The sequence below is a fragment of the Monodelphis domestica genome, chromosome 4 (assembly GCF_027887165.1).
Source record: "Monodelphis domestica isolate mMonDom1 chromosome 4, mMonDom1.pri, whole genome shotgun sequence".
In the NCBI taxonomy this organism is placed as follows: domain Eukaryota; kingdom Metazoa; phylum Chordata; class Mammalia; order Didelphimorphia; family Didelphidae; genus Monodelphis; species Monodelphis domestica.
In genome coordinates this window covers 42,826,294-42,839,544 of record NC_077230.1, presented here as the reverse complement: position 1 = coordinate 42,839,544, position 13,251 = coordinate 42,826,294, and the positions used below count along the sequence as shown (strand labels likewise).

The 13,251-nt window shown below is 37.3% G+C and overlaps 1 protein-coding gene across 2 annotated transcripts in view; it reads left to right on the top strand.

Annotated features, from left to right (window-relative positions):
- Positions 1 to 631: 631 nt before the first annotated feature.
- SMPX (small muscle protein X-linked) overlaps positions 632 to 13,251 on the top strand; it is a 91,241-nt gene continuing 78,621 nt past the window's right edge. The window contains exons 1-3 of one of the 2 annotated variants that reach the window (XM_007493427.3): positions 673 to 1,063; positions 2,600 to 2,652; positions 12,224 to 12,280. In XM_007493427.3, coding sequence (XP_007493489.1) covers positions 12,242 to 12,280 — 39 coding nt within the window. In that variant the 5' untranslated portion in view covers positions 673 to 1,063; positions 2,600 to 2,652; positions 12,224 to 12,241. Of the gene's footprint in view, positions 1,064 to 2,599; positions 2,653 to 12,223; positions 12,281 to 13,251 lie in introns of both variants that reach the window. The other variant, XM_007493426.3, reaches the window with a different exon arrangement.

Genomic DNA, 13,251 nt, shown 5'->3' with positions numbered 1-13,251 from the left:
CTGATTCTTTGTCTCCATAGCCAATATTCATCCCACTCTTCCAGGAATACTTAACTCTGGAAGGATCTGTAGATTGATTTTAATGAGTGAGAAAACTGGGATGGTAAATTAAAAAAAAAATGTCATTAACCTCTAAATGAAATTGAGCATTTCCTTAAATTATGAATGTAGATAACCAACATTATTCTGAGAAGGGCTAGTATTGATTCCAGCATATTGCCAAAGGAGTTTGTGAAACAAAAAAGGTTGCAATGGGGCAGGTAGCACAGAGGATAGAGCGCCAGAATTGGAGTCAGGGGGACTTGAGTTTAAATCTGGCCTCAGACACTTCCTAACTGTGCGACCTTGGACGAGTCACTTAACCTCGTTTGCATAGCCATTACCCTTCTGTCTTAGAGTTGTTACTCAGCAGAAAGTAAGGGTTAAAAAAAAAAAAGACCTCTCAGATACTATGCTGCATTTGGAATATTTCATCTCTTTTATCAGTAACATTTTCCAAGACCTCTGGGGACCCTTTCTATTTTCTTCAGTGCTTTGGGATCCCATTAATATTGGGCACGTACTCCAACCTGCCGAAAGAGCCAGGTCTGGAAACTTTCTATTTCTCACACTTGGAAATGCCCCCTTCAGACGGCCTGAAAAGATACAGCATCAGCTGTGAGAAAGAGGAGGCCGGGGAATTTAACAGCCAAAGGTGTTTTCTTAGACACCTACTAGCTGACATTGGAGCCCCGATTTTGGCGTGGCCAAGCCTTTCAGAGGGAATGGAGTTACGGGTTGTGTCAAACTCTATATTTAGGAAGAACAACTGTAAGCAATGACAGGAATTCTCTTTTAACACTTTAGTTCCAAACGGAGTTCTACTCCAGCCCGGAGTGGCTCTCAGTGCTGGCTGGGACACAAAGCTTTTGAGTTATTTCAGCCACACGAAGAGAACCAGAAAGAGGATCACCGCTTACTGAACATACTCTCTCCTTCCCAACCTCCTGGAAGCATTGCGCTCGCTCACCTGACTGCGCGGATTTTTTTTTTCTCTTAGGCACTAAATAAATAAATAAACCAGGTAAGCTAAAGGAGTTTGCTGTGGAAACTGGGTTTTCTTCTGGGGGAATTCCTTCATAAGTGACTTTGAAGTAGTTACTCCTTTCACAGTTTTGTCTGCTTGTTGGAAGGAAGTAGAGGTAGCTATTGTATGTAAATTGACTGTAAGCTTTTTTTTTTTTTAATTTAAGTTTGTTTGGCTCTAAAGAGATGCTGAGCTGAAAGCTCTTCTCTGACCCGGTAAAACAAACAGCGCCCCCCAAAAGTATCGGAATAAGATGAGTGCCCTGCAAACCTGCTGTTAATTTGAGACGCATTAAAGTTGGCAGGCTGCTGCAAACAGATTTCCGTCTCATTCCTAGGAGGCTATGATGCTTAATCGGGAGTGTGGTGATTTGAGAAAAGTGGACAGTAGTGTTGCTTTTGTTCGACTACAATGCCAAGTAGCGGCCATGGGGTTGTTACACATTTTCAAGTTCAGAAGGGTTTTGAATGTTTTGCCTCCTCTGCTGAATGCCAGGCTCTGTCCTGTCCCAATCTGCCACATACAAATCGGGGCTCTAAAAGCATCTGTTTGTGACCCGGTTGTTGGAACACTGGGCATCTATATGCAGTAGAGGTCAGAGGGGTAGCCTTTACTGCCTGTTCTCCTGTTTTTTCCTTTTTCTGTTGGCATCAAATTATGAAACATGGAGAGAGGACAAGAGTATCTTTTCTCCCTCCCTCCTTCCTTCCCTCAGCGTATTTAAGGCAAATTGGAGTCAGTTAGTCCAGACAGCTGCACATCTTTCTACACCCTGCTTGGAATTATATTTAGCTGCCAGGCAGAAGATAATTCCCTGAGGGTTTTAGATTTGCCTCTATATTTGACCTTTTAATAAAAATCTCTCCCAACATTGGCTCATTTCCTTTAATATAATTAGCAAGAATTCACCTGAATGATACAATTTTACTAGGAAGGAAAAAAGTTTGATTTAAAGGTGGACTGTTAAATACCTCCCACTTGAAACACAGGGCTCACACTATTTTCAGTTTATATGACTAAGCATAAAATCCATAAAAGGTTAATACTAATGTGGGGAGTAGCCAACAGACAAACTTTATCTTTTTTTCATCCTAAATTGGGAAAGGTATCCAATTCCATAAGTTGTTTTTGAAAGTCATAATCAATAGATACCCTTTTGGTTTTACAGTTCCCAGATCTTGGCAGTGTTCCTAAGTGTTCCTAAGTGCGAGGTGGGGGGGGGGGGGTGGTACAGCAGATTATGCCTCAAAGAAAAGGGACCCAACTTGAGCTAGAGAACATCATAAGAGCCTGGGACATGGCAAGAGCAAATCTGTCTATGGTGTAGCTTTGGAAAATGCGATGGAAAGATGAAGCAGCATTCAGTACAATAATGGAAGTGAACTGAGGGACAGGGAAGCAGCCAGGAAATATTGTCTATTTTTACTCCTTGGTCTGCTTTTGCCCTGATTTTTCTGAAAGTAAATGAGGACAGCAGGAACAGCCACCTAAGAGATTTCCACAAATGTGTCATTCGTATACCTTTTCTCTTAGGAGCTAGAGTTGGGATCTGACCAACTTCCTGTAGACATTCAGTACGTCTCAAGGTATGTGTCATAGAGAGATCTGTATGTTGATCTGAACTGTGTATTAGGTGTGACCCTTCCCACCATAGGCATCGTCATGCTCTAGAGATACACAGAAATAGAAGTTAAACATTGGCAGAGAGGAGAAATTTAGGAGATGCTTATATAAACCAAAATGAGGTGTTAGTTTAGACCATAAAATGAAAAAAAATTGTAAAAAACAATTCCATGGTTTTCTAGAAGCTGAAACTTTTCACTTTTGAAAGGAGTTGTTATAGGGTCAAGTGAAACCATACTGTTTGCTAAAATTGAAAGCAGGCTTAGGGATCATCTCATGCAAGTAAATGCCTTCATTTCAGAGATGAGGAAATTGGGGACCAGGGAATTGCAGTAACTCCTGCAAGGCAGAACTGTAAATTAAATCCAGCTGATCTGATCCCAGTATAGGGGTCTTTCTTTTCTTGCATGCTTACTCTCATCTAGACATAAATGTATTGCCTAACCATGTACAGATCTATTGTCTACTCTTTCTATCTCCGTTTCTCTCTCTCTGTCTCTTTGTCTCTTTCTGGTTCTGTCTCTCCCCCTCACTCCTCATATGGTGCAGGTCTGTGATTGAATCTCTGTGAAGAACTTCCTAGATGGAAATACCTGCTATTGATGCAGACAAATGACTCGTCCATAACCACTCTGGGTTACAGAGCAGTAAAATGGCTTGTTTATGTCCATATGGCTAGCTTACCAGAGTCAGAACTTGAGCTTAGTTCTTTTTTATTTCATATTCAGGCCATGTAATCTGAGACCATCACTAGTTTGTGCAGCTAAGTGGTGGAGTAGATAGAGTTCTGAGACTGGAATCAGGAAAACTCATCTTCCTGAGTTTAAATCTGGCCTCAGACATTTACTAGCCAGGTGACCTTGGGTAAATCTTTAGCTCTATTTGCCTCAGCTTCTTCATCTGTAAAATACTCTAATGTCTTTGCCAAATGGAATCATAGAGAGTTGGTCATAATTGAAAATGACTGAACAAAGGCATATCACCAACTTGGCCATGGGTGACCAAACTTTTAGACACAATCATTTTTACAAAGGTTATCTGTTACACCATGCTGCCTCAGAACTTTATTCAATTATTAGTAATTCAACTATTAGTAATATAATAATAATAATAAACCTGGGGTTTACATAGTGCTTTAAGGTTTACAAAGCCCTTTACAAATATTGTCTCTTTTGAGCCTCACCACAACCCTGGAAGGTAGCTATTATTTCTATTTTACAGATTGAGGTAGGTAGTCGTTAATTAACTTTCACAGAATCACATAGCTGTTAAGTATCTAAGGTGGGATTGTAACTAGTGTTCTGGTTCTTTATTCATTGGGCCACTTAGTTGCCTTTAATATTTAGTTTCATGTTCTAATTTATCCTAAGATAATATATAGTTCTTTCAAAGATGTTTTTGGAGTATGGTCTTTTTAAAAAAAATGTTTAATTTCTAATTTCCACCAGAAAGACAGTACCTTATTCTGAATACATTTATTTAGGTTCCATTAGGGGATTGTGGATCTGTAGGACTTTAAATAGCTTTTGAATATAAAGTATTAAAACATTACAGCACTATACTTTTCTTTTGAGAATTCCATTGCGTGTCCTAGATTCAATAATCAGCAGCATCAAAGATGTAGATTCCCTTTAGTTCCTAGTATCCTCCTACCAACCCCCCAATTTTATATCTGTATTTTGCATCTGTCTATCAGTCTCTCTGACTGTCTATCTAAATTTATTTCTCTGTGTATGTTTCCCTGATGTAAAGGAATTCCTTGGAAGCAGGGGCAATTTTGTTTTGTATGTTCAGCACCATGCTGAACATGGTAAACACACTTAAGGAGTATTTGATTTAAATTCAAATGAAAAATTCAAGAGTAGTCGTAATCAGCCAAGCTACATACAACGTAGCAAACGCTCTCAAATCTTTTTTTAATCATTATTTTAAAAATTAAGAATGGACCAATAGGAAAAAAAGGCATAAAGGCAATGTACTCCTAAAGAAGCTTGTATCTATTCCATGCCAAGTTATCCAGTGGAAAAGGGAAAAAGCTCAATTAATCACCTGTTTTGTAGTTTTTAGGGGAAAACGATTAACAACATTTTCTCTTTTGATTGTTTTGTTTCATGTAGACACATGACAATATAAACCTGTTTCACAGATCCCTTTGTGCTTAATCTTACCTCCTACAGTGTTCACAGGTGTCATATCAATCTCGATAAGCTTATTTTATTACTAGCTACAGATAAGATAGAAAAAAATCACTTAGTGTTTGCATTTATAAATACTTTTAATGTTATTAATATAGTGTGAGCTTTCACAGTGAGATACTAAAACTGAACTTACTAGGGTTCCCTCACTGAAATTTATCCCAGGGCACTGATATTTTGACATGGGGAAAACTTGAACACACGAACTCCCTTTGAGGCAGCATAGCAACTATACATAGTTACTAATTGTTTAGCACCTAGTTAGCAAAAATAATTACTTTAAATTGGAATCTACTAGATCACATTATTAATAACACTTACCAGTCACCATTTACATTATTTTCCCCTTCAACTCAATTGAATTTGTCTAACTCCTTTAAAATAGATTATTGATATTTTTGGTTATTAGGTTTTTCCCTTGTATTGCTCCCTCCCCATCCCCACCAGTCTTGTAACAAAGTTTTTTTTTTTTTTTAAAGAAAATGAGAATAGAAAAAATACAATTAAAATGATCAATAAATTTAAAAAATTCATCCACAAACTTTAGAGGCAATGTTCTTCCCTACTGCTTTAACCCTACTCCCGTCTCTGTAAAGGACCAAGGTAAGCTGTTTTCTAGCTCTTATTCTTTACAACGTTGCAACATTTATTTTTAACTGTTTTACAGTTCCTTCCATTGTTGCAGTCAATATGTATATTGTTTTCCTGAATCTGCTTACTCCACTTTGGATCAGTATATGTGTCTTTCATACTTTTCTGTATTCTTCATGTTTATTTTTTTCTTTTGGCAGGGTAGTTTTCCATTACATTTACATGCAACAATTTGTTGAATCATTTACCTAATCAGTGGGCATTTTCTTCGTTTCTAGTTCTTTTCCATAATAAAATATGCTATTGTAAATATTTTGGCATATATGAGGCTGTTCTTTCTGTCAATGAGCTTGGATATGGACCTTTTATTTGCATAATTCCAAATTACTTTTCAGAATGGTCATATTAAATCATAACTCCCCCAACAGTACATTAGTATATTGTCTTTCTACAATCCCTCCACCATTTATTTTTTGGCAATCATATTAATTACTCCTTGTACTATTTTTATCCCATGATCTTCATCAAAGTTGATTTGAGGACCCTTACAAAGAGTTCAGAATTATGAATTAGTTTTTACCGGAATGATCTATTGTTTCAAAAAATTCTATCTTTAAAAAGTTTAATTTTAGGTAATTCCAAATATTGTTTTGATGTTGTGCAGAAAAAGGAAATCAATGAATAGAATACTAACCTTTTAACTGCTTCTGTTGACAACAAAAAGAAAAAACAATTACTATAGGCTAGTAGATTCCAATGAACTATTTGGGTCAGGAGACGAGTTTTTCCTTCTGTCCCTTAGATTGAGAAAAACAAAGGACAAACTTCTCATTGATACAATACAATAGAAAAAGATTTCTTGACCATGAGGCCCTCAAACTCAGATTTCCTAAATTGGGATAATGACTTGCATCTCTTTATTAATTTTTTAAAATTAATTTTTAAAAGATTTACTGATGACCTTTATTTGTTATGCTACAATCCCCTCCAATGATCCTTCCCTTTTACATTCTTCTCCTGTAATTAAGAAAAATAGCTAAGCAGATACAACTTAGATAGAAACCACATATTTTTATATGTGACATGAATGAATTTTTTTTTAAACCCTTACCTTCCATCTTGGAGTCAATACTGTGTATTGGTTCCAAGGCAGAAGAGTGGTAAGGGCTAGGCACTGGGGGTTAAGTGACTTGCTCAGGGGTCACACAGCTGGGAAGTGTCTGAGGCCAGATTTGAACCTAGGACCATTCCATCTCTATGCCTGGCTCTCAACCCACTGAGCTACCCAGCTGCCCCCATGAATAATTTTTTTTTTAGTCATTCCTCTTATCTCCACTGAGAGAAGAGTGTGTTTCATTTTCTGTCCTCTGGGACCAAGACTAATCATTGCATGCAGTCCAAGTTCAGAGTCCTCTTAGTGTTGTTTTCATTTATAGCAGTGTAGTCTTCGTATAAACATTGTCTTCCTAATTCTGCTTTCTTCTTTCTGTATTAGTTCATACAAATCCTTCTAAATTTCTTTGAATTCCTCATACCAGCCATTTCTCAAAGTTCAATACTATTTCATTACATGTAGATGTCAGCGTTTGTTCAGTCAGTTCCCAATATATTGGTAGTGTAGCATCCACTTTGACAAAAAGTACTGGTGTGACTATTTTGGTAAATATGACTTTTTTTTCTCTGTCCTTGACTTCTTTGGGGCATATGCCCAGTAGTGGGATTACAGACTCAACGATTATTAACTATTTAGTGATTTCTCACATGATTACAAATTGTTTTTCAGAACAGTTGGACCAAATTAGAATAGTTTATATTTATACTCACTGCTTGGGTTCAGGGGAGGGGGAAGAGGAGGTAAGACACTCACAAAGGGCTCAAACTCTGAACTCCAGCAGACTCAGATTCAGTTTGGTTTATCTCCACTGCAGAAACTCAAGGAAAAGCTCTTAAATAGAACTTCATAGTCAAGATTTTCCCTTAAGGGGATTAACAGGGTCTCTTCTAAAGAGGTATTCACTCACTTTATAAAGTAAAGAACAGGTATTGAACAACCATTTTTTTCCACCACAAAAGAAATACTTAAAACACAACATCATAAACATCATTAACAACCACTTAAACTATAACTTATTGCCTTTATCATACTCTCATGAAGAAGGAAAGGCTCCCAGGAGACTTGTGGGACTGCTTGCAGATTTAGTCTGCACTATTTGAAAAAAAAAAACCAATCCAAAATCTAGTTCTTTTGGCTAGCAGAGCATGGCTCATCCCCCTTGCAGTGGTCATCTTTTCCTCCAAGAAAGTTATATATATTCAGGTTTCTCTTCCCACTGGACAACTGGCATCTAGTTCAAGCCTCTGGATCTCTTATAATCATGAGGCTTCACTGAGGTAGGAAATAGCTCTCAGGATTGTTGTGGGGTGACTTTTCCATAGGGAAAGAAACATTAAGCAGGAGAAGCAGCCAAGAATGTGAGATCCAGTCTTGGGCTAATTTAGGCAAGAACATGTTCTCACTGGTCAATGAATGGCCACCATTGCTTCTGCTGAAGAGGGGGAGGAAAGAAAAATCCCCTTCCCACATCCTCCCTTCTGGAAGTCAAAAGGAAAGTTTTCAGAGCCTCAAGGAACAGACCTGAAGCTGAACAAGAGAGAAAGAGGCAGAGCTTGTCCTCTCCTCTTAAAACCTCTGGAGTGGGTGGATTTTCCTAGATCAGTCAAGAACTGGTTTTGGTCCTTTGTGTCAAGAGTACTAGGAGATTAACTAGGAATCTTTGGCCATAAGGATCCTTTATCAAAGGACCAGGACACATGACATTCACCAAAGGGACCAGGGTTCAGGCTTACTCATATATATGCTCCAAGAGATAGCTCCCAATAGACATAAAATAAATTCAGAAAACATTTGTAAACCCCCTACTATTAGCAAGGCTACAAAGATTTCGAGGGATCTAGGGATTTAAAATGAAAATCCAAATCTCATCTCTGTTTTGTATTGTCTATACAACTTTGAACAAGTCACTTCTACCTGGGTTTGAGATTCCTCATCCATTAAATGGAGAGACTGGATGAGATGGCCTCTGATATCCCTTCCAGTCCTAGAGCTATATAGTCACCTTATGATCCTATGATGTCAAAAAGAATTTGTTAACAACATACTATGAGTAAGACCCTGTACTAACCCTGAGATTACAAAGATTAGAAGAGAGCCTTTAACCTCAAAGTGCTTACAATTTAAGGAAGGAGAAATAAACATGGACATAAACCAGTTGAACATAAATTAGAAGGTGACCAATGGGACAAGGAATATTAGAAAGAGCACAGGCTGTGAAATAAGAAAATCTATGTATAAAAATAATCTCTGCCCTTTACAAACTGTGTGACCTTGAGCATCTCTAAGGGTCTACAAATGAGATAGTTGAACTAGATGATTTGAAGGGCTCTTTCCAGGCCTCTCTGTGTAGGAAAAGTTCACCAAAGATGAGAAAAGAATCAGAGGAGGGACTTGGGGTGTTGGGGAAGATTTCCTGCAGAAAGTAGCACTTGAGCTGGGATTTAAAGGAGGATTTCAACAAATGGAGATATTGAGATTAATTCACTTGGTTTCAAAGCAATTCTTTGAGGGAGATGGGACCAGCATTATTAACTTCATTTTATAGATCAGGAAACAGAGTCCAAAAGGAAGATGACTTTCTCAAAAAAAACCACAATTTTTTAAAATTTATTTTAGAAAAAAGCATATATTCAACTGTCATGGCAAGGAAACTAGTTATAAAACATTTGCCTCCAAACCCTAGAGTATGCTTTCTCACAAATACATGCACAATCTCTGGGGGGAAAGTTAACATAGACAAAGTACAGTGAGATTAAGGCACCACATAGTGAGAATGCATGTAGCATAAGCAATTTACAGCTCTTGATGAGTTGAGTCTTGATGTCCTCCTCTTCTCCAGAGGAATCTCATGAATTTTACAAGACGGGGTATCAATGATGCTCGATTGTCCATCTGGGCTGATTTTTGTTTTTAAATGTTATTTTATTTTAATAACAAATTTCCACATAACTTTTCCAAGGTTACATGATTCATGTTGTCTTTCTCCCTTCTTCTCTCCCCCCCTCAGGGTTGATAAGCAGTTCAATCTGGATTATATATGTATTATCATGTAAACCACATTTCTATATTATTCATTTTAAAATAAATAATCTTGTAAAATCAAAATCCCAATCATCTATTCAAATAAATAAGTGATAAATCATATGTCTTCATTTGCATTCCAACAGTTCTTTCTCTGGAGGTGAATAGCATTCTTTTTCATAAGTTCCTCATTAATCATCCTGGATCATTGTATTGCTGTTAGTAGCAGAGTCTATTACATTTTATCATCACACAATATTTCAGTTACTGTGTACAGTGTTCTTCTGGTTCTGCCTATTTCACTGTGCATCAATTCACATAGGTCTTTCCAGTTCTTTCTGAAATCAAACAGTTCATCATTCCTGATAGCACAATAGTATTCTACCACCATCATATGCCACAGTTTGTTCAGTCATTCCTCAATTGAGGAACATCCCTCTAGTTTCTAATTCGTTGCTGGGCTGACTTCTTACAGGGCATAGCATTTCTGTTGTATGGGCAGCTCAGTTCTTATAGGGGAGGCTGGACGGCCAATCTCTGTTCCAAGTAGGTCACTTGGCTGCTGAGCTTGTTTCTCAAGCCTTGGCTATTGCTTCTCTGAAACTGGTGGGTTCCTCTGATATTAGGTTCTTCTCAGAGGATGTGCTGGATAGGTCAATCAACTGGATCCCATAAGTTCGCTCTATGATGGATTATTGCAATCTTCATCTCTTCTAGGCTCTAGGTTGATTAGGGGTTTCAGTGCTCTTTTTAGCTTGGGTATCAGAAGCCTCTTTCCAAAACCTTCTAAGCAGAAGATAGGAAAGGAAAGGGGTAACCGCTCCTGTTTGATATTTCTTCTTGATTCAGAGGTACTGTGAAATGAGGGATTGTGCCTTTACCTATTTTTAAATTATTTTTTTCCAATTAGCAAGCATTTATTATTATTTTTTCCTCTTTCCCTGCCCAACCCCTCTCCAAATAAAATAATTATAAGACATAAGTAGACTCTGAACCTATCTCACTGCAAACTCAGTGCTCTTTCCTGACACCCTGTGGACTAGAATGAAAAAAAAAAGTCCTGAAGAAAGGAAGAACTCAGAAATCTGAACAAATAATGTAACAACATTCAATTAAATTGAGATGCTACATGGTAGCAAGGTAGAAAGGTCTGAGTTTAGCAATTTGGCATTGGGCAATTACTAACTGTATGACTATAAACAAGTCACAATTTTTAAATCTCTATTTTATAATTTTTAAAATGGAGATGATCATACTTGCACTACCTACATCATAGGATTGCAAGGGTAATGCTTTATGACCTTGAATGATATACAAATATGAGATTAATAACATGTTCTTTAAGATTATGATTTCTTGTTAGGAGAGAAACAATGCTTGTCAAAGTCCCAAATGAATTAACCAACATTTGTGAGGTTCTCAGTTTCTTTATCTGTAAAATTAAGGGTTTAGACTGGATGATCTCTAGGATATCTTTTGGTACTAAAGCCCACGAGTTCCTGTGTATAATGAATGAGGTAATGTATTAAATACTTTGTTAAATGCAAAGAAATAAATAAGATATAGGCTTTAGTCCTCAAGGAGCTGTCAATCCAATAGAAGAAAGACACTCACAAAATGCAGAAAATACATAATACATTTCTTTTCTTTTTTTTTTAAACCCTAACCTTCCATCTTAGAATGTATTGGTTTTAAGGCCAAAGAGTGATAAGAGCTAGGTAATGGGAACTAAAGTGACTTGCCCCAGGGCACACAGCTAGGAGGTATCTGAGGCTAGACTTGAAACCAAGGATCTCCCATCTCTAAGAATGATTTTCTATATACTCAGCTTCCTAGCTGCCCCCACATAAACATTTTCTTAAGTGGGCAAGACACTTAGTCTCCCTGATCTCAGATTCTTCATCTATAAAATCAGGGGGTCAGACTAGATGGCTTTTGAGATCCCTTCCAATTCTAGATCTATAATGCCTTTTATGATCTTATGATCCAGAATAAGCATTTATTGAGCTCCTATTATGTGCAAGGTATTGTGTTATACACGGGGGATACAAAGATAAGATGGCAAAACCCTCAAAGAACTCATAATCTAATGGGTAGGTGGGCAAGCATATAAGTCAAAATTGATAATCCAGGGCCACAAAAGAGCATCAGAGATGCTTTAGACAGAAAGTACTAAAGAAGTTGAGAGAAGTGTTTCCTTAAGCCACCTCCCTCATCTACAAAGTCTAGCTTTAAGTGGAAAGCATGCCACAGTGATGGATAATAATGGAGACTCAATGTCCACAATGGTTTTTCTTTAATCTCCTCATATGGGTGGGATGGGAGAAGGAGATGATAGCACCTTCTGAGTTTCTGATTGCCTCTCATTAACATTAGGTGCAAGGGATATCATCATTTCTTCCTATGAATGATTTATCAGGAAAGCTCAGGTGTTCCCTCTCTCTTAGGTATTTGAAAGGAGAATAGCTAAGTAACGTTGAAAACTGAGACTGAAAGGATATATGGCTAGTGAAACGGATGACTGTTCCAGTTGAATCATGAGTTAAATTCTAATTTATCAAGGGGGAGAATCTGAATGCTTCAGGCTCTAACATTTTCTTACTTGTTTTTCAGGAATAAGACTTCCTGAATATGTCGAAACAGCCAGCATCCAACGTCAGGGCCATTCAGGTAAGCAAGAATATTTCTAGTTTTTGTAATAGCTATGGATCTGTAGCTTGTTTGCTTGATAAAGCATTTTTCTTTTTGGTTAGTTTTGTTCATTGCAGTGGGCCTAGTTGATCATTAACTCCAAAAAGAGAAGTTCTCTTGGGGTTATATGCAAGAGTAAAGAATAAGAAGCTATTTTTATTTAACTCTTCTAAATAAGAAAACAAAAACATGGATTTATGAACAAGAATTTAAATTTCTTCTTCCTCTAAATGATTATAAAAATAAAAGTCTATCAGATGAAAGTGAATGATACATCCAATTTCATGTTTCTATGTGGTCAAGCTTATTGGTTGATCCGGGCTACAAGTACTATTTTCTCAAAGGAAAGTGTTCTTGGGAATTTTGTGTTCTATAATATTTGCCTGTCTCATTGATTTAAGCTTTCCTTTCTTTTCATTTCCTCTGATTTAGTCTTCATTTGGCCATACTGTTCTAGCTTGCCCTTAGTAGGAGGGCATATATATTTTGAAATAAAGTAAAAGAAAAGTTTTAAATTTTGCTTGAACACCTAATCAATTTGATTTTCTAATTCTCTTAAAGACCCTGAGGGACTCTGACTTTCCATTCCTTCTATTAGGCTCATTATCAGACAACATCCTGACTCCATCTTGGGTCCTTATTGATATCTGCTGACAAAAATGATGGTAATCCCCTTCACTGTAGGGGACATTTTCAGTTTTATTTTATTTTGTGGACTGCCTTGAATACAGTAATGCTTTAAAGAGTTCCATTTTAATTTTAGCTCTGACACTTAATCATGTCAGAAGTAGAGTGGGAAGCCATTGAGGCTGCTTCTGAGTCATATAGGTAAAAGGAGATTGCCAGGGAGCCATTGAGCTGTGGAGAAATCCTATCACAGGGCATGATGGGAATTGGGGAGGGTCACAACACTTTATCAGTCATGCCTAATGCATATTCTTGAATTAATG